This window comes from Oryzias latipes, chromosome 6 (assembly GCF_053564925.1).
Source record: "Oryzias latipes strain Hd-rR chromosome 6, Olatipes_Hd-rR_3.1".
Taxonomy (NCBI): Eukaryota; Metazoa; Chordata; class Actinopteri; order Beloniformes; family Adrianichthyidae; genus Oryzias; species Oryzias latipes.
The window spans coordinates 15,448,829-15,473,915 of NC_136242.1; the positions used below are offsets into that span (position 1 = coordinate 15,448,829).

A 25,087-nucleotide genomic window follows, 5' to 3' on the forward strand; every position below is an offset into this window, starting at 1 on the left:
CAATAGTGTTTGCCTGCATTATTTCACTGGGAGGCTTCTGAATAGCTGGAGGCAGCAAGTATTGATGGGGTTGTGAAAGGAAATATGAATGCCTCTGTTGTTGGCAGGTGCTGGGCTCTTAGCTTGCAGGGCAGTGGGTGGTTCTCCACCCAAGGACATGCAAGCCGAGTGAATGCCAATGCAAATCTATTGAAATTCAATTTCGAGTGCTCTTCACGAAAGCATCTGGCACAGAACACACTCAGGGGTGAACGTCCTCTTGTGCTCTCAGAGACACCAAATACAGTGAATGAATAATAAATCCGTAACGTCAAGGACTGTGGAACTTTTCTCTCTAAAAGACCCCACTTTTGCCCCGCTCTATTGATCAGGAAGATACCCCAGAGCACATTATACAACCGGGTTTGTTCACTTGACCTGCATTTCCATTACATTGCAGCTGATTGCATCACATTATCTAGATTATTTTGTTTACCCTTCCTGTGTTATGCAACTTCTGTTTGAAGGTTTTGGCATGCAGTTTGGATCCCAGGAATAGCTGTTGCTACGGCAACAGCTAATATGGCTCCAATTATGGAATCGTGAGTGAGAAGCAAAAACAAAAGACAGTATATTTAATACCATGCATTTAAGTCGACACAGCACAATCTCAAACCAAGAGAAGAAATGAACTCAGCCTTTGGAGCTGCACATCCGTAGCACAGAGTCACTTTTTATTTTCTTTTTTACAAGAACTAGTAAGGTATCGCCGACAAGTGCTTTTTACATTAACACCATGTTTTTAGGTGTAGTATGGTTTGCGCAAACAACCACCAAATCATACTTGGGTATTTATCAGATGCACAGTTACTGAACTGAAACTTACCTTGATGATGAGAGGTGCGGTAAATTGCAGTAGTCAGTAAAAGGCTCCAACAGGGACCAGCAGGAAGGCAGACGCCCACTCATGACAAAGAAAGTAGACAAGTGTGCCTGCGAAACCTAGGAGTATCTACGGATGTGTCAGGCCTATTTTGGTTCTGTCCCTGCTTGTCTCCTTTCTAAACCTCACTGTATGTACATTTAAAATGGTAAACAATGTTTTTTCTTAACTGCAAAAACTAAAAAACAAAGAGCTTGTCATTAAAGTTCCTGTCCAACTATATTTTTATTTGTTGTAAAATCATTCCCAGTGGTCTTTTAATTCTGATTCTGTAGTTTTTAGCCCAAATCAAAAGTCTTTTGTCATTTTTAAGACATATTTTATGCAGAGTGGCAGGAGTTCATTAGAAATTTCCCTTTGAGTTGTGGGCAGGACCGTTAGCATGAAAGTAACCCTCCACTGATATCCCACGATCCCTTAGTTTACACTCTCTCCTGCTAGCTTACAGCCCCTCACAACCCCAAGCTAACTTTACTGGTGCAACAAAAATGGCGAGCAATATTGGAGCTATCCAGCTGTATTGAGCCAGAGGCAACCTCACACTAGGAGAACAAAAAAGGTGTAACTAAAATGTAGCGAACATGTTCTAGAATTACTGGGAATACACTTGACAAAGTCGTACTGACTCTTTTGTCTTGCTTAATGAGTATTTTAGTTCGGTCCGCCTTTTCTATGACATAAGTTCAATAAACGACCATTCATTGACGTTTCGCCCTTAAAATGCGACGCGCCCTATAGTATGCAAAATATTGTTGCTTTCCTGGCTGTTTCCTGTGTTTGGTTGGGGGAGAATGAAAAGAGAAGAAAAAAATCTTGCAAAGACAGAACAAACCATAAACATTGGGAAAGTCCATCCGATGGGCTGGTTTGTCTAAAAGTTAAGTAAAATCAGTCGGATCTGGTTGAAAATAGTTTTCATAAGGGAAAAAATTATTTTAACCACTTCAAGTGGGTAAAGATGATTTCTCTAAATGAGGACAATAGATCCTTGCTTCATAAGTTTATAACAACGTAATTGAACATTTACTTTTGGTAACACTCTATGTCTTATTGCTCATATGTCTCCATGGCTAAAAGATATTAAAAAGATGGGCCAATCTTTTTGGGACTCCTGATAAAACCCTAAATGAGCAGCAGATGTACATTGGTGTCAAATTTACTCAGGAACTTTTGGATTTATGTAAGGATTCAGTGGTTTGGTTTTCTTTGTCATGTTTTTGGTTTCCTTGTCAGTCACTCACTCCAGTTTCTGGTTCATGATCCACAGCTGTCTTCAGTTCAGTTAATTACCCTCAGCCTATTTAAGTGTCTTGGTTTCTGTTCATCCTTGTCAGGTCATCTGCTCTGTTTTGTCACAGTTTTGTTTCCCCTCATAGTTTTGTCATGTTTCAGTTTGCTAATTAAATGTTTTAGTTCCTGTCATCAAGCTTGGTCTCCTGCATTTGGGTCCTCCACCACCAGTTCGTGACAGAATGACCTGACCACCTTGGACCCAGCAGGGGAGTTTTTCATCTTGCCATCCCATGCCACGTCAGATGAGTTCCTGCAGCATTGTTCATGCTATGCCCTACCACATCCAGCCAATCTGTTCCTGAGGGGGATTGCCGGGACCATCCTTCAAATCTCAAGTTTCCTGTGGAGGGTCACCGGGGCCGCTCCTCTTCATGTGTGTTCCTGAGGAGGGTCGCCGGGCCCACACTTCATGTCCCCTGTCCCTGAGGATGGTCAGCATTCATTCCCCCTTGGCTGTGTCTCCTGGTCCAGAGGAGGGTCACCAGTGCTGCTCCCCTTCATGGTTCCTGTCCCTGGGGAGAGTAATTGGGACCGCTCCTCTTCATGCCTGTTCACAGAAGGGGTTCTGATGCCCCTCACTTCCGTCTGGCTGCAGGAACCCAAACTGTTCTGGACTTTTTGTTTTCTGTTTATCCACGTCCCCTCCTCCTAGGGGTGTTTGGGCATCTAGGATCTGCCCTTTTCGGGAGGGGTACTGTAAGGATTCAGTGGTTTGGTTTTCTTTGTCATGTTTTTGGTTTCCTTGTCAGTCACACCAGTTTCTGGTTCATGAGCCACAGCTGTCTTCAGTTCAGTTAATTACCCTCAGCCTATTTAAGTGTCTTGGTTTCTGTTCATCCTTGTCAGGTCATCTGCTCTGTTTTGTCACAGTTTTGTTTCCCCTCATAGTTTTGTCATGTTTCAGTTTGCTAATTAAATGTTTTAGTTCCTGTCATCAAGCTTGGTCTCCTGCATTTGGGTCCTCCACCACCAGTTCGTGACAGATTTATATATAATTTTTTAGATTAAACTTAGTTTACTGCTTTAGTTTTTTCCCTAAAAAAAGTATGTACGGTTTAAAAAAAAGAAACTTTTATTGTAATTTATACATTTGCAAGAAAGGGGTTTCTCATGAAAATTTGCTAATTGAAAGTTTTATTTTGAACAGCTTCTTTAGAAAGCAGTCATTTAGGTTTTTTATTCTTTCCCCTACATCATTTATTTAAAATCTTTTCAGTACAGTTCAGTTTGTGTTACAATGAAAATCTTTTTTGCTCCTGTTGTGGTGTTAAGATTTGTGCAATACCGAGAAAGAGCATACCCAGGATATGTGGAAGTAAAATTATTCAGTGTCTGCAGGACAATCATTGTACTTTATGTTCCCTGTTTATAGCATATTAAATTTAAATGATGCTCAAAGCAGCAAGATATGCCGGACAGGATAGATTAAAAAGCAGCTAAGCCGCTTTGTAGAGGGCTTTTCTTTTAAGGATTTACAAAAATCGAGCGACGCAACCTTTGCTGCTCTGCTCCTGACTTTCATACACCATTTGCATGCCGATCTCTTGTCTCCCACTGATGAAGATGAATAGCCCTTTTTACTGGCTGTGCGGGAGACTTCAGGCACTTGCATGGTTAGAACCAGTGAGACAGAATTGTACATGCTGGCTGCCAGGAAGAGGGAGACAAAATAACCAAAACAACTAACAGCAATCTGCTTCAGTGACAAAGCCCTGTAGACAAACAAAAAAAAGTAGCTAAATCACTGACCTCTACGGTGGGAAATCAGTATTTGATCAAGTGCAAACCATAAATCACTTAATTTGTTACGTCTTAAAGTATTCGAAGACTCCGCTTCTCATGCAGTTTTTTCCCTCTTCTCTGTTTTCTCCTCAGATATTGATGAGTGTGCCGAAGGAAAACACTACTGCAGAGAAAACACCATGTGTGTTAACACCCCTGGATCCTTCATGTGCATCTGCCACACAGGCTACATCAGGATCGATGACTATTCCTGCACAGGTGAGTTCCTCCTCTGGCCTTTTGCAAGGCCTTGCAATCAAGAAAATACACATTCTTTGGGTTTGAGCTTCTGCCTGTGGAGTAAATATATCCTCCAATACTCTCAGCTTTACTAGAAAAGAAATATTCTACTGTTATCAGTGTGAATATGGATATCTTAAGTCATACATTAGTGGATTTGTTTTGATTTTTTGATACGGCATCAGATAACTTTGTAGTCAGTGTGGGGCAAAACTATAATAATGAGAAGTTGTCATTAAACTGCAAAACGTGCTAAATATTTTCCATTTGCAGAACATGCACTGTGTGATTATGTCTCATAGCAGATGGTGTATGTTTGAACACAGCTCTGTGTTAATCTGTTGTCGTATACAATTAAGACCCATCTCTTCATGTGATACGTAAGTGCAGGGCTCACTGGAGGAGTCTGCGTTCCTTCTGCTAGTTTTGCTGATGGTAGCAGCAAATCTGAGAGATAAGCAAAACATGGATGCGGATGTATCTTTCTATCTCAGTACTGACATGGCAGCTTCATGCACACAATCAGACTGAAAGTGTGTTCACATATATTGTGATTTGTGAGTCCAATTTCAATAATAAGTCAGCGTACAGATGCGATCAGACGTCCATTTTGACCGTTGAGTGGCAGTCTGGCAGCAGCGTGTTGTGGTGCAAAGTCTTCAGTTCAAATATCTGACCTTTGGCAAAGAAGACGCATCGTGTAAACCAGTCAGGAACTTATCTTTGGCCGTGACGTGTTAACTCCAATGGATGGAGTCAAAAATAAAAATGAAGGAGGATCTAAACGTTCTCCTCCTGAACTTTATATTTTTTCCATTTTGTATCGAGACGGCAAAAAAAAAATCTTCTAATTTTATTCTTAGTTTTATTCTTTCCTTCCCTGGACCAACGCGGGACAGCAAGTCATACAATTGGGTCACAGAGAGACGCAAGTACCACTGAAAGCAGCCATCAATCAGTTGCAGCTCCTGCAGTAGTTGGGAGAATCTCAGAATGATCTCGTCAACCCAGACAGGGTTTTGTAGAACTCTTAAATAAATAAACCTGATCACTCAACATCATCTGTTTCTTCCATGAGACATAAATGCAAGATGCAGTCAATGCTTCAATGTAGTGATAAGGCTGAAAAATGTTGACGGTAGCTCCTCCCAAATGCATCAGCAACATCAAGTTTAAGAACACAGTTTTGGACTGACGCACGTTGAAAGAGAGGTGCTAATTTGACACACAAATTGAGTTCAGTGTGAACATAGCACAAGAAAGCAAAGGCTGTGAGGTCATTAGAGTGATGATGTTCATTTTTGTTGGAAACTGGCATCCCATTAAACACTTCAAGATGCTAAATTCAATGAAAAGGGATTCAATGACCAACAACACAGGGATCTAATGGAAGGGTGCTGTACGTTCCCTTTCATTGTGTCTTTCTTCACAAGAGTTTGTCAAGGGTTCTTAAAAGCACCAAGAAAACATGAACAGATCTAGAAATCTGTGGATGGATGGAAGATGTTGGGTCTGCAGCAAGGCAAAAGGAAGCGTTGAATGTCAGAAGAAAGGATGTGAGCACAGTTTGTAGTGGTAAAAAAAAGCTGAATGCTCTGGTTGTCTACATTGAAACTGCACCACACTCACAATAGTGTGACAGCAAGTCATTTATTTCACTTCAGCTTCTTTACAACTATGAACTGTTTGAAAGTGATTCCCAGAGTTTGCCAGACTTTTCATCCTCGCCCTGAGAAAAAAACAAAAAAACGGAATCAAATTCATACTTCTTTTGTAGTAAGAAAGTGTGTGTGGATCGTCCTCATATGGTGTGTGAACGTGTCCTTATCGCACGATAAGGAGACAGGAAGTCACTGAGAACCTGAGAAACAGCGAGACTGTGAGTGGAGGCGGCAGACCCATTTGTTCCTGATCAAAGTCGAAACCAAAGACAATTTCAAAAGCAAACCAAATCAATTTGAGAGATTGTGTGGATGATTCACAGTCTTTGTTCTCTGACTGTGTTGTGGAAGATTAGGGTTTTCAGTGTGGAACTGTGCACAGAATCTGCTGCTCGAGCAGCTTTTACCAGTTACATACAAAAGGAAATGTCGATCCTAACTCTTAGTTTTTTATACTTTTGCTTAGACCACAGCTCTGCAGCCTTTATTGCCAAAAGAGTTATTTGATCCAGTTTCTTACAAACCCAGCCAGAGCCGCAAAATCTCACTTTAAGGTTTAAAAAAAAATATTGTGTGACCATTAAGCCATTCATTTATAAATACTGGCTTTCATACATTTAGAAGACTTAAATTATAACAGTGTTAACATTTTCTACACAACTGTAACTTTTACGTTTAACAGCAGCATATACATGTTTCTTTCAAAATAAAATACACTTTGTGTCAAATAAGATCCTCCTGCTGCAGCGGATTTATTTGCAATTATTATTACTTTTTAAGAACTTTAAACAGCAAGAAGACACTATTGTGCAGCTCAAGATAAGAATATGTGCTTTAAGCTTACCCTAAAAACAAACAGCTCCGACAATAGACAAAACTACGGGCGTCCCAACTTTTTACCAGCAAGGAGGTGAGGTGAAAATGTGTGAGGGCCAACCAGCAGGCTGCATTCTTTGAACCCCAATAACATTTGCAATGACAATTTTATTTCTTTACGTAGAACAAAAAAACCTCTAAATACATATTGAATAAACTTATTGTAAATGTCCTATTTAAAGACCATCCATCCTTCTTTTCCACTTAGCTAGCTATCATGTCTCATCTTGTTGTGCCTGTTGATAATGACCTTCTTGAAAACAGCCAGTATTTTGGCATATTAAGCTGTTTTGTATTTCACTTAAAAAGGTTTTAAAGCTTAAAAAATACTTGTTGCCACTGAGCATTATGGTCCGGTCCGGTATTTTGTGCGTTTCCATTATAAAATGGACCCATTAAGTCAGACCGAACCGTACCTTTTTTAGGCCTCCTGTTGGTTGTAGGTCCATAGAGAAACAGAATGGACTGGTTAGGACACAGTTACTGTTGAAACCTGTTGATTGGCTGGCTGTAGGTCATTACGATATAAGAAAGCGCCAGGAAAGCATCTGTATTCAACGACATTAATTGCTTTGTACAGACGAAGTAATAAAAGCCAAGCGGGAAAAAAAAAAGAGCTGCTGCATGACCTACTGGGGGAATGTGCTGGGGGCCACATATTATTAATTTTATGACAGAAGCTTGGTGGAAATTTGAATGCAGGCTGCATTTGGTCCATGGGCCAGACTTTGGACATGCCTGGGTGAAACGTTTAACCATTATTCTGCTTAGTTATCTGACATCTGCATGTTGGAGGACTGGTTAAGCACTCAATTCCTCTTTATTTAATATGATGTCAGCATTGGTTAAAAAAAAAGTTTATTTACTATATGCTTACATAAAATAATCTCAATTTAAAAATATAAACATACATACCAAAAGAAAAACATTATTCATTCAATTGTTAGCATTTTTCTCCAAAGCCAAGCTATAATGAAGGAATAAAAGAGCCACGTGTGGCTCCGGAGCCTCATGTTGCAGGCCCTTGGTTTGTTCGGAAAATGTAAAAAAACAAAACACAAACAGGGAATCATGCTTAAAATGTACTAAATAGAGAAACATTTAAGTGTTTTATACCCACAAAAACATCAATTGTTAGAAAACACACTTATCATTAGAAATGGTGAACAGATAATTCAAATTCTGTCAGAAGCAAAGAGTTTCAGATCCCCACATACACAAAAAGTTATCTAAAGCTGAGAATAATGCAAATCTGGTCATTCCACAGCTTCTGAATCTGATATAACGGAATTTTAAGCTTCATGGAATCAAATATTTACAGAGCTCTTGTCTTCTGTCAGTGTAAAGGCTGTGGCTCAGTGAGTCAGAAGAAGAGAATCTTAAAAATCAGCAGTGGATGTCATTCATATCTGGATATTGTACATGGATGTTTGCTGATATCGCTGCTGTTAACAATAGCTTTCTTTCACACTTGCAAAGGTTTGAAATCCTGATTATCAGAGATATTTTTTGATGAAATGGAAAGAGGCACCAAAAAAAGAATAACTCTTTGTTCTGCAAAATGTCACCTGTCTATCTTTTTATTAACACCACGTTGAGAGCAAAAACTGTAGGAAAAATCAGAGTAAGTAATCTTTCCATTAAGTAAAGGCTCCGTCCTTCATCAAGGGCGGCACAATGTCATTCCTGATGAAGAGCGGCTCAGTAGTTGTTTGCAGCTTGTGGAACACGATGCTAAGTAGCTCCCTGTGTGAATCATCTCGGAGGAGACGGAAGCCTGCTGCGTTTGCTCTGTGCCTGTAATTAAAAAAACATTTTGCAGCAATGCAAACGGAATCAGCAGCAGCACAGTGATGGAGCTGGCTGCCGTCTGCGCTCACCGCCGGTGGATGTAAGGCCCGCGGTGCCTTTGGAGTTTAAATAATGGCTGAACATCTCAACAGCCTGACAAACTTCTGCATTTGTGTCCATCTGGCCCCTGCATAGCTGTTAAATGTTAAGACTAAACAAAAGGGAAAAAAAGCAGAAATCAGAAATGAGTTTTTAGGATATAAGCAAGTTCCCTTGATGGGTTTTCTTGGAATCAAATGAAACCTTTCCATTTACTCCCATCCTCATATCCTTAGATTCTGAAGCTTATAAGATTTCTGTCTCTTTATTTTTCAATCTTTCTGGCGGTTTGGTAAACTTTATTATCTTACTCATTTGTCTTTCTTTCATTTTGCGCTCCAGATTCCAAATGAAAAGATTAACTTCCCCAGGCCCAGAGAACGCCATTTTCTGTCTATTTTTAATGCTGTTCCCTGTTAAAATGCATTTACATCACTCGAGTGAAAAATGCAGCTCTTTCCTGCATTATAAAAGTCAATTTTTGTGATTAAATCAAGGCTTTATGTGGGGACATTTCCCCTGTTTCATTTTGATTACTGTTGTGATCTCTCTGCTGGGTTATTGGACATGTTTTACCCAAGATCTGGATAGTATATCTGTTCACCAACACTCAGAAATTGAGCACTTATTAACTAAATTAACTATGAATGTCAAGATTCATAGACCCAAAGGAAGAAAAGCAGCCTTTTCTTATTGAGGTGTCAGTGATGGGGTGGTCCACTCATTAGACTTTTAGTTGGTTTTAATCCACCACTCACTGGCCCTCTCCAGAATACGTAACAAAATCAAAAGCACATGTGTCGGGGATATCCAAAGGAACTTTTGAAATTATTATGGGATGGCCATAGGACTTACAGCTTGGCAGCCATTTTGTGTCTTAGTAGGAAATTTGGCAAGTTTCATATTTTCGCACAATATGGGAACAAAAGAAAAAAAATTTTGTTTGAGTGATCTTCAAATTTTTAACCTCATGCCAGTTTGAGTCTACAGCCACAACTGAACTTTTTCATTAACCTTTGACCTCAGGAAGAGGCCGCCATCTTGAATTAAAATAAAATCTCTTTTAGTACTTACTGCAAATTACACTCCTTCTAGGAATTTCAATCTATCACCTCCTTACTCATCAAGCATCATTGGGAAGCTACTTGGGGAAAATTAGAAGTTGTAGATTTGGAATGGTGTTAGCATGGCGAGCTCACAAAAGCAGCATTCCTCTTTTGCTTGCACATTTTTAGTGGAAGGTTATGAAAATGTAATGGATAAAATTGTTGGCTCAGGCTGAACGAAACAATATGACATTCGATAAAAAAGGTATGATCGGTTCACTTGGGCTGATTGTTCTAAAACCTCAGGCAACCAAAAATTAAAATGGTTGCTAAAATGGTTCCACACTTAAAAAAGAAAGCAACATTAAACCGACACACTCTTGAAAAAATATGACATGGCATGTTTATTCTTTTTATAATTGTATGCAGTTTTATATTAAAGTAGCTGCCTTTCTTATGTTACAGCCAATTGGTCTAGTAAACTTATTCAGCTCCAGTTTCTTTTGTTTTTTAACCAGCTTCAGGAAGGAAGTACACATTTTTTTTCCTTGGTTGGCACTTGGACATTCAAAAATTATCATTAAAAAGAGAAAATGTTATGATTTTAAAATGAGTGCTTGTGAGTTAAACCCTCTACATCAGGGGTCGGGAACCTATGGCTCGCGAGCCATATATGGCTCTTTTGATGGTCACATGTGGCTCGCAGACAAATCCTTAATTATACTTTTTTTTATCATTAGTCCAGTCCTTCTCGGGCGCGATGCGATGCCAGAGGCGGGCAGTAGAAGCGGTGCTTGGAGAGAAAAATCTGCGCCAGCGCTATAAGTTTACAATTATCTATAATTTCACAGAGTTTGTACCAGCTGGAAACCTGTGAATTGCCGTGCCTAAAAGTGCGCGCTCCCGTCTCTGAGAAAGAGCGCGCAGTTGCGGGGACGGGATGTGTGAGGGAGAAAGCAGAGGGTGGGGCTGAGGTGTTGTGGGGACAGGCTGCAGGTGAATCGCGCAGGGATTGTAAAAACGTAAAACCCGCTGCCCGTCACTCACTGCGGCGTGTGAGTGTGTGTTTGGCTCCCCGTCTGCATGTGAGCAGTCTTTGTCACATCTACAAAACATTCATACCAACCTAAGATCACGTTAAAGTCTCAACGCCTGCATGAAGCAGAAACTCACCACGTATCAACCAGACTAGACCATCAGCAAAACTACCACGAGAAATACTCATCATTTATTAGCAATAGCATAACAATGTTATTAAAAAGAATCCACAGACTTATTGTACTTTAAAAATGTTGAAATGACATCAAATGCACACATTCACTTGTATATTTAGTTTTAAACATATTGTCGCGGACTGAGTTTAACTTGGCTGTTGGGCCGCGTTAAAAGTTCTGGAGTTCATTGACCGCATCAAGCAGAGATCTGATTGGCTCTCAGTTCTGTCGCTCAGCCTGTTGTTAGGTAGTTTGGACCAATGGGGTTCAGCTATGGGCCGAATAAGGGAAATGGGAGGGCTGGAGCGGGAGCAGGGGAATATAAAGTTGGGAGAAGCGCTCTCGTCTCGTCTCGTGTCGACAGGATAGATTCAGGAGTTGCTGAATTCATTTTACGGCGTTTGTTGCGGTCTACAGTAACCAGAATAAAGAACCTTAAAAGAGGTTAAGTCTCCGTGATTCAGTGTGGGATAGGGACGCTACATTATTGTATGGCTCTTTCGAAATTACATTTAAAAATATGTGGCTCTCTTGGCCAAAAAGGTTCCCGACCCCTGCTCTACATTGACCATTTCAGCACAAACGGCAAATTCAAAGAGTTTCTTTTTTTTCCACTTATGTGTTTTTCTTTTCCTTTACCAGCCATGAAATATTGCTGTATTAAAAGCAGAAACATTAAACCGTCCCCCGCAGTGTGTATTGACATTGCACACGCATATGATCTATTAACGTCCTTATCATCTGCAATTACTTTAGCCAATTAATAAACAGCAAACTCAGCAGAAACAATGGCTCAAGTATTGATAGTCTTTTTTTTTCCACGCATGCAAGCAGACCAGTCTGCCAAGTAAAGAGGATTAAGTTGACCTTGGCTCATTTCATGGCTCAGTGTTTATGCGCAGAGAAGTATTTAAATGGCTGATCCGCAGAATGACGCCACGGAGAAGCAGCTCAAAGTCCTGCTTTTGTTTTTCATCATCCTGTCAGGAGGACAACAAGCTCAGACTTAAGTCTATTTTCCATCAAGACCACCTGCTGCAGTGAAGTAGCAGCTTGAAGTCCCAGCTGATGGTAAATCAGGTAGACGTCATGCCCTTGCTTAAACAAATATGTACACGTTTCTACGAAGCCCAGGAGGAGACTTTTGTAACAGCGACTAATCCAACTTTCTTTGGCTTTTCTTGTCACTCGAACTTCCCCATTCATCTTGAAGGTCATCGTTCTTTCTCTCGCATTTTCCCCAAAGTGCCTGAGGTGCTCCTCGCTCTGTAAGATTAGCAGCTAATCCATGAAACATAGCGGATTGCTTGTGGTCTCCGTTTGAATGCTTTTAAAGAAGGTTTTCCACCTGGGCTTGGGCTCGCTACCTCTCAAGGTGTGTATGCAATGTGTGTGTTCCTGCTCTAATCCTCTGATAAGCAGACCTTGGCCCCCGAGGCGCAGAGGGGAGGAAGACTGGAGGGACAGAGGCCAGAGGTGGAGCAGGGGGTTTGTCAGCAACAGACATCAAAAAGATGGCTTTCAGTCCTGAAAACTGAAAATGTTTTCCTTTTTTTTCTTAAACGTCCTTCGTATTAAAACAGAGACGCAACTAATTGATCAAAATACAGGAAGTAGAACAGACATCTCATCTTGAAATACAAATCATAACGGAATAGATAGAAATCATTTGACTGAATATATGCACCCTTCACTATCTTATTTAGCTTCATGAAACATATAAAGAATTATTCAGATAACCATAGCAGTTGAATTCTTCATTGCCTGTGTTGATTTGGAAAAATTCCGCCAAGCTCGGTGTAAAACCGCGTTGCTGTCAGTGATGTGCAGCGCCCTCCAGTCGAACACATAAGCCTATTTATAAAAAAATAAAAATAAGTCGCACCTCCAGCCAAACTGTGCAAAGACAAACTGTTAAATATACAAACAAAAATATTGTATGTATTTTAACTATACACCTTATGATATTTTAACAGTTGTAGATCAATGTTAGGACATATTTCCAGCATTCATTTTACCCTTAATGTATTATTTCTTTATAATCCATTTCCCCAAAACTTTCGTCTTTTTCATGTGAAATTTTTGTTTGTGCACACAGTCTCTTGTGCAAACCTGTGGACATGTAGAATGTAGAAAAGATTTGCGATCAGTTGTATTAAATGCTGTGCAGGATCTTGACTGGACAAGATTAAGACTCCTCCTGTCACGTCAAGCGACGCATCACTGATTTGCTTTGTCCATTGTTCACAGACAAAGATGGAGATGTCAGACTGAGTCTAATTCCTCTTCCTTCCCATCACTTAAACGTCTGCAGTCCCTGTAATCTATATGCTGGAGGAATAAAGCCACTATAATCTAATTTTTATGCAATAATTTACCAAATAATGCATCTATAATTTTTGGTGTTTTAAAATCGAAATGATGGACTATTGAATCCCCCAAAGCACTTTATAAAGCAGATGCTTTTGTTTTAATATGAACATTAGTCGCCCTTTTTTTATTTTCTTACTAGCTCGGTCAGACTAGAGGACAAAGCTCTCTATCAGACGCTTTTTTGTTTTTTCATCATGAACATTGCGAGATCATTGCCCTTTCAGGCTTGTTATTTTAGAATGAAATTTGAGGTAACATTGTTTGAAAGAAAGCAGCCTGACGTCTGACCTTGCTGGGGCAGGACATGTTTTGGCTCGGGATGCAGTGAGACAAGTGCTGAGGGAGAGAGGAAGCTGTAGTGAGCGATCCCTGATGACAGCCTGTACATAATTGATTGTTTATCTGTCTGCAGCCTGAGCAGTGATGGGCGAGGTAATACCACCTTCACACTAACACACACACATGCTCATGTATTAGAGATTTAGTCGATGATTAAATTGGGAGCCTTTACACTGTGTGGAACAGGTATTAAGCCTAAATTCCCAATAAACATGCACACAGACATGCACAGAAAATCTCCTCTGACCTTGAAAAAAAGGATAACACTTTATAATAAGTTACCCTTTATTAACGTTAGTTAACGCATAGTTGAGCATTATTTAACTATTAAGTAACATGTTAATAGACACTTTTATGCACTACTTTACATAAGTGTATTGTTTAATGTATTAGTTAGCAGTTAACTAATGTTTATTATTCAACCTTACTTAATGCACACCATTTCCTTGTTTTTCTGTGATCATGAGCAGACTTTAGTTTCAGGTTTGCCTATATGTTTGCATCAAAAAAAAAAAAGAGCGGAGCAGTAGGGGCTCCTAAATGCCCTTCCATCCGTCTCCCACACACCTGCACACATACATCATACCCTTCATGAAGGAGCTCATCACAATGTCACTTTCAATTTGGTTGAGCCCACGGTCTGTTCAGGAGATATAATGGATTGGATGATGGCGAAGGAAATGGATGATGTGGCTCAGGTCTCCTTCAACAAGCATTCCCGATTTTGATCCTGTCAATCTTCTGGTGCCATCTTTCAATCTTCACATTTCAGTTTCATTCACCGTTGCATGCATTTTAAAGTGCCCCAAGTTGGTGGTGGGGGGGTGGGGGTGGGGGGCTCAAGTAGGTGCTAGAACACATAACAATGCTTTTTTCCAGAGCGCTGGACAAGAACTTGAGTGCGGTTCTCTTTTCAAAGAAAACATGGAAATTGACAGACATTTATTTTTTTTCTCCTTCCCAGTTGGGCCAAGTGCAACTAAAGAAATAATGTCAACAATTGTTTACATGCTTTTCCTTACATCAAAACTGCACTCAAATATTTTCAATAAGACTAAACTAGCATTTATTTTTGTTTCTTTTCAAAGTTGTTCACACTCAAAATACACTGTGATATAATTTGGAAGGAAGTAGTTTTGATTAAGACCCACTCCAATGTAAATCTTGTTTTTAGTGTTTTTAACTTGTTCTTGAGGCCTTTTTCTGAAAACAGAGGAAATTTATAAAGAAAATTGAGGTCAGACTTTTATTTCTGATTTTGTCTTTTTTGAACCATTGTGAATTAGGAGCAGAAAAAAAGAGAGCATAATTGTTGAGCAAAAAATAGGCTGGGCAGTCCACAAGCTTCCTGCCATTCTCCATTCTAATGCATCCACTAGATCCGTGTACGTCTTAGTTCCCTTTGTCCCTGTCTCCAAGCTAGATAGCTTCAGTATTCCTCGCCATTTTTGTCAGGTTGGGTTGGGGGTGAGAGTGACTGTAAACTAGTGGGAGAAGGTGTAAACAGATAGTTATGGCGGACAGGACGGGGGGATTGGCTTACTCTTCGCCAACAATTCCGCCCACAACTGGGAGGCGAATTTGCCGCTTTGCAGAAACTGCATCCTGGAAAACCACACAGGTTTTTTTTTTTTTTAATTTGGCTAAATTGTCAAACTCATAATTAAAAGACCACTAGCAGCACTTTTACAACAGATGTTACATGATCAGTGTGGGACTTAAAAGAGGTCTCTACTAGGTTGGTGCTTCTTTACAATCTTTTGCTAAATGATGAACTGTGGGCACTTTGCATTCTGCTTTGCATGAATAAACACTTAAAAAATACATTTAAAATGATGAGATCTTGTTAATTTGGTCATTTACTTATATGTTGAATTATGTTATTTAAAAGAAGAAAAAAAATCTGTTGCTTGACTGAGCTGGAGATGCAGCATTTGTATTCAGTGTTGGGCTACTGAACTGTGATATAGGCTATAAACTCAAGATGAGCCATCTCTATGCAGGAACACTGCAGAATTTCTGCACAATTAGGCATGAACTGTTGCCCAAATTGTTCATTCACTGCGGCACTAAACAGCAGGAGATTCTCCAGTGTGAAATACGCTCTCACATCTGGATATACTGCAGGATGTCGGGCAAGATGGGAAGAGGCTCTGTGTATAAATGCCAGCGATTTAGCATGCATGAAACTTGTTTTTGAGATGGGTTCTCTCAGTGTGCTGCCATTTTCATTCAATTCTTCCAACATTCATAAAAAATATGTAATTTTGCTGCTTTGGTATTTTTTCTTTACCAATAATTGATTTCCATATATTAGAGCAAAGATTTTCTTTTTCGTTTGTATATTGTTGTCATTAAGCCAAATTTGTCAGTTGCCTATCTAACCCTGATTGAGGAGATAAAAAGGACATTTTTTTTACACAAAACCAGAAAAAAACATTATCTGTGGGTACGTCACCTGGCAATTTTACAGTCATTTCAGTAAATGCAACACGTTACCTTGTTATTGGATTGGTAGCACTCATGAATATTGTTGATGGTGTTCTGCACAAATATAGGAAATTACAACAGGGGCGCCGTCATTCCAGATGCAGAAATGACTCATCACGTTTTACTTACAGCTGGCTGATTGTCGAGTAATTTCTTCCTAATGGGTAATAAAATAAGTAGCTAGCTGATTTAATTTTCATTCATTCCCTAAATACACAATGAGATGTTGTGGTCCTAATTGCAGTGGTTGCTTCCTGATGGAAGGAGGGAGCTTGTTGTGGAACTAAAGCGTGTCCAGTTGCAGAGCTCATCTGTATTTACAGAGGAGTTTGTTAAAAAACTGTTCTGTTTGTTGTTCTTTTCTTCAGAGCATGACGAGTGCCTCAGTGGACTCCACAACTGCGATGAGAATGCCTTGTGCTTCAACATGGTTGGAGGCCACAGCTGCTCGTGCAAGCCGGGCTACACGGGAAACGGGACAGTTTGCAAAGGTAAATCCCTTAAATTCACCTCATCGCCATCACCATTTCCAAATGCCCAGATGTTTCTGTCGAGCTCGTAGTGATCCTGTAATCCTAAATCTCCCTTTGTGACGCAACAACCTTCTTTGGAAAAGCTTTTCCCGACCCAGATTAAATGAGTGCCTCCTTTAGTTTGCAGTGTTATTTGTAATCAGTGACCGTATTAGGAAATGGATTTAACCTCAGCTGGTGAATCGATTTCTTTATTAAAAATCCATTGGAAAGGAAACATAGCAGATATCTTGCAGTAATTAAGGATTTTGTTCTTGGTTTGGAGCTCTAAACATTATATACATATATATATATATATATATATATATATATATATATATATATATATATATATATATATATATATATATATATATATATATATATATATATATATATATATATATATATATATATATATATATATATAAAATTATGATTTCTAATTTTAGGTTTGAACCAGATCGACCTGTCAGAGGAATTGACCAATACCATTAAAAAATGAGATAAATCGATAATCAAACCCATAATAATAATGAAGACAATATTTGTGACTACATGCCCGATTATTTTGTTTCAGACTTGATTCGTATTGCATCCCAATCAAGGATTGGATATTTACTTTGTTTTTATCACGATAAGCGCTATATATTTCAAGGTTATTTTTTACAGATACTGTGACTGAGTATTTGGACATCATGAACGGATCACAACATTTTGTCACTCTGAAACGCTTCTAATGAACGCTTGAAACTGAAAACACATTTCTCTGTTGGTTTGACTTAAAAGAGCCTATATGATGCTATTCTTAAGTCTCTCGGAGTAAACTATATCCATAAATAAGATAATATAATACTCTGGCACACAAAATAAGGATTTTTAAAAAAATGAAATATAAGTTCTTTTTGCAGTTAATTTTCTTAGCTGGAAGTAAGCTGGCTCATTTCTGAGGCACCGCCTTATTATATTATTAATCATTATAATACACTTAAAAGTTTAAAAAATTGATTTGGAATCTGGGGTCAGTATCAGCAGTTGCTCAAAATCGAATGAGTAGGCATCGGAATTGGGGCCAAAACAACCTGCTTGGAACATACATAGGGTACTTGAGACCGTTAAAAACCTGTGAAACTGATATTTACAATTTTTCATTTTACCCTATTTCATTAAAATGTTTTCTCTTCTTGTTGTGTACCCTAATCAACCTGTTAAGAATGACGTCATATTTCATCTTGAGAGGAAATTATTCAATCCGGTTTTTCTGACAACTAATATGGAATATGGGTTTTAGAGTTTGGCAAAAAATAAAAAAATAGGTTTGTTTTTTTCTTCAAGTCAGCTTGATCTTTTTTGTTGCATTTTTTTAGCTAACATCACAATAAAACCTTTGTTTTTGGCCAAAAATGTGAACTTCTTTGTTGCACAGTATATTCACAGTACTTTCTTTTTATTACATTTTGGTACATTAACAATAAACACATTTATTTTTGCATTTACAGTGTATTACAGTTATATTAATTTTGTTCTTTAATGTTTAAAGACTTCTTTGTGTTTTAAGGACACATTAACAAACATGCTACACTTGGATAATGAACACTTAGGAATTAACCTTGTTGAGAAGCATTAATCATGTCAAATAATATTGTTAAAGCCTGTAATGAATCACATAACCAAATTAGCTCTTATTCTGTATGCACATACTTATGCTGTTGCTGGTCTAATTGCATAGTTAACGCTCATTAATCTTAGTGACTAATGGCTCTTTTCTGGTGTATTTCCAGCAATGTGTGACGGACTGTGTCAAAACGGGGGAACCTGTGTTTCACCTAACAAGTGTGTTTGCCAGCAAGGATTTACTGGGAGTCGATGTGAAACAGGTAAGATTTAATGGGATTTTCGAGACCCAGTATTGTTCTTCCTTAAAAGAAATAAAAAGGAAAAAAATGGTCTTCCAAAAGTCTGTAGATATGACAGAATAGATATGGGGGCGTGTGTGTTGCAGTTTTACTCACTTTTCTGGGGCTGTCGTTAACAGATCAGTTAAGGAAATGGTTCCTAAAGTTTGAATTTGGGTGTTTAAATGATGACAAATTCTGTTTCTGATTTAAACCAAAAGAGTTTATTTTACATTCAACATCAACCAGCATCAATCAACTGCCTAATATATTTTCTATCTGAGTAACAAGTCAACACAATCAATAAGTGAAGACAGGGATGACAGTGGCACTGAAGAAAGCTGGAGGTGGCAGAGATGAAGATGCAGAGGTTCTCTTTGGGAGTGACCAGAATGGATAGAATAAGGAATGAGTACATCAGAGAGACAGCACATGTTAGAGGTTTTGGAGATGAAGTCAGAAAGGCCAGACTGAGATGGTTTGGACGTGTCCAGAGAAGAGACAGTAAATATATTTATAGAAGGATGCTGAGTCTAGAACTCCCAGGCAAGAGGTCTGAAGAAAGAAGAAATAGGAGGTTTATGGATGCAGGGAAAGAAGACATGAAGGTATCTGGTGTTAGACTAGACGATGCAAAAGACAGGGTTAGATGGAGGAAGTTGATTTGCTGTGGCGACCCCTGAAGAGAAAAACCAATAGGATAAGAAGAAGTCATAACAGGAATGATTAACTGCATTGGTGCCTTGTTTACATTCAACAAATACTTTATCAGGACCAGATCCTTTGGATTTGACTAGATTTTATATTTTGCCCAACATGAAACAACTAAAGCCTCAGTCGCAAAGACCTTTACAGCTAGACATAGGCTGTTTGCAGAAGAAAAATAGACAAAACTGACATCTAGGTGGCCTGCACAAAATAGCAAGATCGTAGACACCTCGATAAGCCCTCCTCGCTGAATCCTGCACAAGAAGCCAGTTAGTGCTGTTCACTTGATAAGTTCATGCTCATTGTAGACATTCAGAGCACAGCTTCCTCCGTACACTTACGTATCACTCCGTTTTGCGGCAGTTGGGTGCGGTCATTAAGGAGCCAATGATGTCACCATACTAACGACTGGTTTAAGTGCACGGTATGACAGCCTCACCCATACGTCATAATTTACTTTAGCCTAACAAACTCTTCACAATACACTTGCCACATGAACTAAAATCAAACATTCCATTTTCATGACATCCCTCAAGGTGGCTGTGAGACAGGCTTGTCCAAAGTCCGACCCCTGGGTCAAATGTGACCCATGTTTAAAATTCTTCTGGCCTGCAGGCTATGCGACAGCTCTTCTCTGCAACCGTCCGCAGGCCTGGACAACCCAAAAACCTGCAGCACCTGTTTGGTAGTTAACCCGCATGGGTCTAAGGATTAAGACCGAGTCCTCCTATTTCAGAAAAGAAATACATTGTGTGTCTGAGCAACACTGTTTAGAACCACAGAGGAAAATCTTTCTGGAGACAAGTGGCCAGTTAATGAAAAGTTTAAATGCGCCTCTATCAGTCCCTCCACATTCTCATTGGCTCTTGTATTGATTGAAGACCTTTTTTCCTGTCCTTTTTGCTGCTTGTGTTAAAGCAAATGAAATTCCCTGCAAAGCTGCTTAGAGATGCTGAGGGACAAGAGAACGTGTGTGTTTTCATGCTGGTGTGTGTCTGTAAGCTAAAGGTTTTCGGGGCTGAGATGGTTTTAAGGGCCTCGTTTCTTTTTGAAGGCGCATCCCAGGCAAGCCAACATTTCATTACCATCCTATAGTGTTTAAGATCAATGTTTTCCCTTTCTGTGTTTCCCTCTCTGTTGTGTTTGTTTTCATCTCTTGGGATTACTCTACACCTTAGCAAAGAGTGGAAGAAAAGTGAATGTTTTCAAGTTAAGTTTTTCTTTTTCTTTTTTTACCTTTAGTGGTGAAAAAAAAATACAAAAATTATCTTCATTCTTTGTTTTTGTCCAAAACATTTGTCTTAAAGCTTTAGAGTCAAAAAGTTTTTTTTTTCTAAAAATAATTGGAAACCACATATTTTCTTCTGATAATATGTACTGATTCTCTGAGAGTAGGAGTTTTAGGTCCAATATCCTTCTGTTTTCCTAATCTTTTTTTACACATGTAACAAGAATTTAGCACAAACACTGAGATACTTAGCACCATCTATTTAAAATGTGTCACATGCTGATAGAAAAATGCCTCATTCTTAATATCGCCCGTCACGATCCATCCCTCTTTGACCCACATATGTCGTGTATGCTTGCAGGCCTGAGATGAATAATTACGTTTTAAAACTGTATAGAGATATTTATTCCTGAACACTCTTGGAAATGGTCAGAGTATCGCCAGGAGAGTTGTTCAGACTTGTCTGTGAAGTAGAGCACCTTTTTATTTATCCATTGGATTTTAAACGGCTTTGCTTATGTCAAAGTATACATTTTATTTAAATAAATGATGTAGACATAAATCATTCAGTCATTGTAATGTGGAACATCAACCATCAAGAACCAAGTGATCAGATTACAGGGCTGTTCTGTCCGTCACATCAGGCCAGTGGCGGTTCTACACTAATTTACGAGTAAGCACCCCCCCCCCCCCCCCCCCCCGCACACATACAATTTTGACGACATCATTTTGTGTTCCCTATCTTTATATGCCTATTTCACACAAAAAAATGCATGAATGCTATATATTACAGGGGGGGGGTCAAACTCAGTAGCACAGGGGGCCTAAATCCAAAACGCGCTTTAGTTACGGGCTGAACAAGATAATCATTTACTGAACACACTGAAGCCAATCTTTTAAAACTTTTAAACCTTTAAAACTTATGTTTTTGAACACAAATATGAATATAAACAGAGAGGCATATTAATCCAGAATAAATCAAGTTAAACCTTAAATAACGTATAATATTTTGCTACACAATAGCCACGCTTGCCTATTCTCAATAACACCCAACCTTGTTAGTAACTTATAATAAAAATCAAACTGACATTTTTACAGAGCACAGTGTACTTCTAAAAATCGCTTTAATGTCAGTGAGCCCAACCATAATTAATCTATATATAAGGGGCTCCGGATTTTAAGGCACACTGCCGTTTTTGGTAAAACTGTCTGTTTAAATCAATGCTAAATGAAAGTTTTTTTGTTGCTTCGGGCATCAATATATTTTAAAAGAAACACATCACCTAATAAACCTTGTAAAATTTCATCTAAATTTAATCATACTAATCGAAAATTAATATATTCTTACTTCAGGAGTCTTAAAAATATTATAATAAAAGGTTTTCTAAGCACAACAGTGTTATTTAAGTATTTTATAGATGCAAAAGTGTGTTTGTGCATCTTTTTGAAGTCATGTCTCATGTTATGAGTCTGCCCAGTGACAATCGCTGTCCCAGTATTGTTGTTTTTTTTCTTTCCAAGTCCTGCATCGCCATCAGCTCCCTGTGCTGCAAGGTTAAGGCCTGTGGCTGTCTTTAGAGACATCAGTCATTCCCTCGAAAAGGAGGGGTCACTCTTGCCATCACGGCCTGACAGGCGTTCCCAGTGAGGGAAATGTCTTCTGCAGAAGCTCACAAAAATGAATGGTGGCTAATGTAGTGTTGGATATGCCGTGCTGGTTCTGGGAGTAAGGAAGGGGGATGGAGGAGTGGCAGCGGTTGTAGGGAAGATGGAGATGTACAGGCGGGTGACAGATGCAAAACTGAAGTAAAGAGGAGAACGGAGAGGTTGGAAGGGGGAAGGATGTGAAGTGGAAAGCACGAAAAAGCAATACAGGGAGGAACTGACAGATTCAGGGTTGGAATAGGAGATACAACAGGGGCATTTCCAGCATTTGGATATGAAATGAAGCTGGCGATGTCGTGTATGCCAAAGCAGGAAAAGCAGGGCTGCGAGGATGAACATGAAAAAGCTTTCACTAAGTTTGGGCTCCCCCCACCGCAGAACCCTGTGAGCTTTTAGAAGTGTCCCTGGAGACTCCCATCACTTCTGCCGCTGCAGCATCAGACTGACCTGTCATCAGGCACCAAGCATGAGCTCTTCAAAGCAGAGGAGAAACGTCAGCTTGCCACCTCATCTCAAAGCCTTGTCCATTAGCACATGTGGTAAAAACACAGTATTTTTGCGTTGAGACAAATCTGTGAAACTGCACTATCGTTGGACCAGATTTTTTTCTTTTTTTGAGTTCTTTTGGTGACAGTCAGTGGGTCTGCTTCCTGAGTTGTCATCACCATTCGAAAGGGAATGGATTGGGGGGACGGGGGACGCGCAGTGCTGACAGACAGACAGCAGCTACTGGAGAACTTTGACACATGGTGAATTATTCAGGATGCAGCTGCTGCTGGGCGAAAACACTTCAGACATGGGGATAAACGCACACAGGGGCAGAACATGCATGTTTGCCCCGAACATGCCACACAGAGACTGTGGACTAGCACTTTACTTTATGCAGCTTAAATAAGAGATGAGCAGAAGTGTAAATATTAGATCTACGTTTCAAACAAGACGATCAGCTGGATCTGCTAATATTCCTTACAGTTTGACCTCGTGTGGTCAGGAGTCATTACTTTTTCATTTAATGGTTATTACGACATCAATCACGCCAAACTAGCATTAACATTTTTGGTTTTATACACCCAATTGTCTCTAAGTGTATTGTTTGGTTATGGATAGATACTACAGGTTCTCTGTTATTTTGTTTTTCTTTAGATCAGGGGGTGAACGTTTTGACTCGTGGGCCACAATGGGTTCTAAAATGTAACAGTAGGGCCAAACTAGGAGCAGATGCATGGAGTGTTTTTGGTAATTAATGGAATTTTTTTTCACTTTGGTGGGCCATATTAAATAGTTATATTCTTTATAGTCTTCCCACCCCTGCTTTAGGTTGTTTTGATTCCTGGTAGACCATTCTCACTTCAAAAATCTTTGGCAGAGGTGCCAGGTTGTTCACTAATCAACTCAGATTTGTGTTCTTGTCCTCCCATAACTCAGTTTATGATTTGTGTACATAGGTTTCTCGATTGTTTATTGTAATTATATTATAAGGCTTTTATCAAGAACACCTAAAAGAATTCCCTCTGTACTTCTGTACCTGGTAAACTACATTTGTCTATATGACCACAATGTAATCTATTCCTGAGCTTTTATTCAGTTTAGAACTCAAACATAAGACTTTTCCTTCATCTTGGTTACACAGAAAATAAAACTGTGTTGAGTTCCGACTAGCAAAGATTGAATTTAAGCACCTCACTCTCCCAAAAAAAAAAAATACTTTTCAGTCTTTAGGCTGCAGATACTAAAAAGAAAAAACATATAGGAGAATCTTGTTTTCCTTCTATTTATTCTGAATGATGGACTCCTCTCTCAAAGGCTGCTTCCATACCTCCTGCTTTCTCCCTCCTCAGCATAAAGTTAGTGAAGCACTGTAGTAACTTTTAGGTGCAATGCTACGCCCTTGTTGTGGGCCACAGTGCTGTGGACCGCTGACTCTGTATAACATTTTCACAGACTGTTCACACGCTGCAAAGGCACTCATGCACCGTCACTATCTCTTTCCCTTTCCCTGTTGCATAGCAACCAGCATTACTTTGCCTCTGTTTAATTTCTTTATTCCAGTTTCAAACCATTCCGTATTATATAATTAATTTCAAGGATTTTCTCCTTTAAAAAATTGTTTCTGGCTGACGTGCATCAAAAAGGAGATATATTTTACCAGCAACATGTGAAACTAATGTATTTGATGACAAAAAAGGTTTAATGAATCCTTATTTTATTATAATGTGCTACTAATCATATTTTACATTGACAATAACATGCCGGAGAACAAAAACAGCTCTTGTTCTCTCAAAAGCAGTTTTTTTAATTAAGTCATAGATTAACCCCCTCCAGGATTGTGTAAGGGGGGGTTGGGATGCATCAGCAGATTAATCCCTTTTCGGTTTTCTGAACCCATCAAAGGTGAGCATTTAAAAATGATGAATTCGTCAAGAATCTTTAGTTTGTGACTGTAAAATATATTGAATCATTAAACTCATTGAAGTCTCACTCCCATCATCTTTTGATAAACTGTAGAAGCGTTCCCAGTGGTCTTTTAATTATGAATTTGACAGTTTTAACCTGTGTCACTTTCTAGGACATAGTCTCTTCCATCAAAAATTCGCCTCTAAGTTGTTGACAGGGCGGTTGGTGTGGAGCAACCATGCCCCCCTTCCCCTCCCCTTTGCTGAGAGCTCTCTATTTAAAGCTTACAACACCTCTTACCTTATAATGGCGAGGAATATTGTAACTATCCAGACGTACAGTTTTGACCCAGATGCCAGCTCATACGAGGAAAGCTAAGACCTCCATGGATCTATTTGTCTGCAAGTGGATGCATCAGAATGGAGTAGGGAGACTTTAGCCCACCCATTTACTTGCATCACAAAAGAGATCTTTGTCAATAGGGGTGGGTGGATCGATCTGAGTATCAATCGGTATCAAGGTGAAGTTTTTATACTCGTGTGATTAGGTCTGTACTTTC

General features: G+C 39.2%; 1 protein-coding gene across 1 annotated transcript in view; it reads left to right on the top strand.

The window, feature by feature from the left end:
- The window catches only part of nell2a (neural EGFL like 2a), a 96,299-nt gene that overhangs the window by 47,657 nt on the left and 23,555 nt on the right, over positions 1-25,087 (top strand). Inside the window, exons 13-15 of the mRNA XM_004069509.5 lie at positions 4,091-4,216; positions 16,495-16,617; positions 18,420-18,515. Of these exons, the coding sequence (XP_004069557.1) occupies positions 4,091-4,216; positions 16,495-16,617; positions 18,420-18,515 (345 nt within the window). The remainder of the gene's footprint in view (positions 1-4,090; positions 4,217-16,494; positions 16,618-18,419; positions 18,516-25,087) is intronic.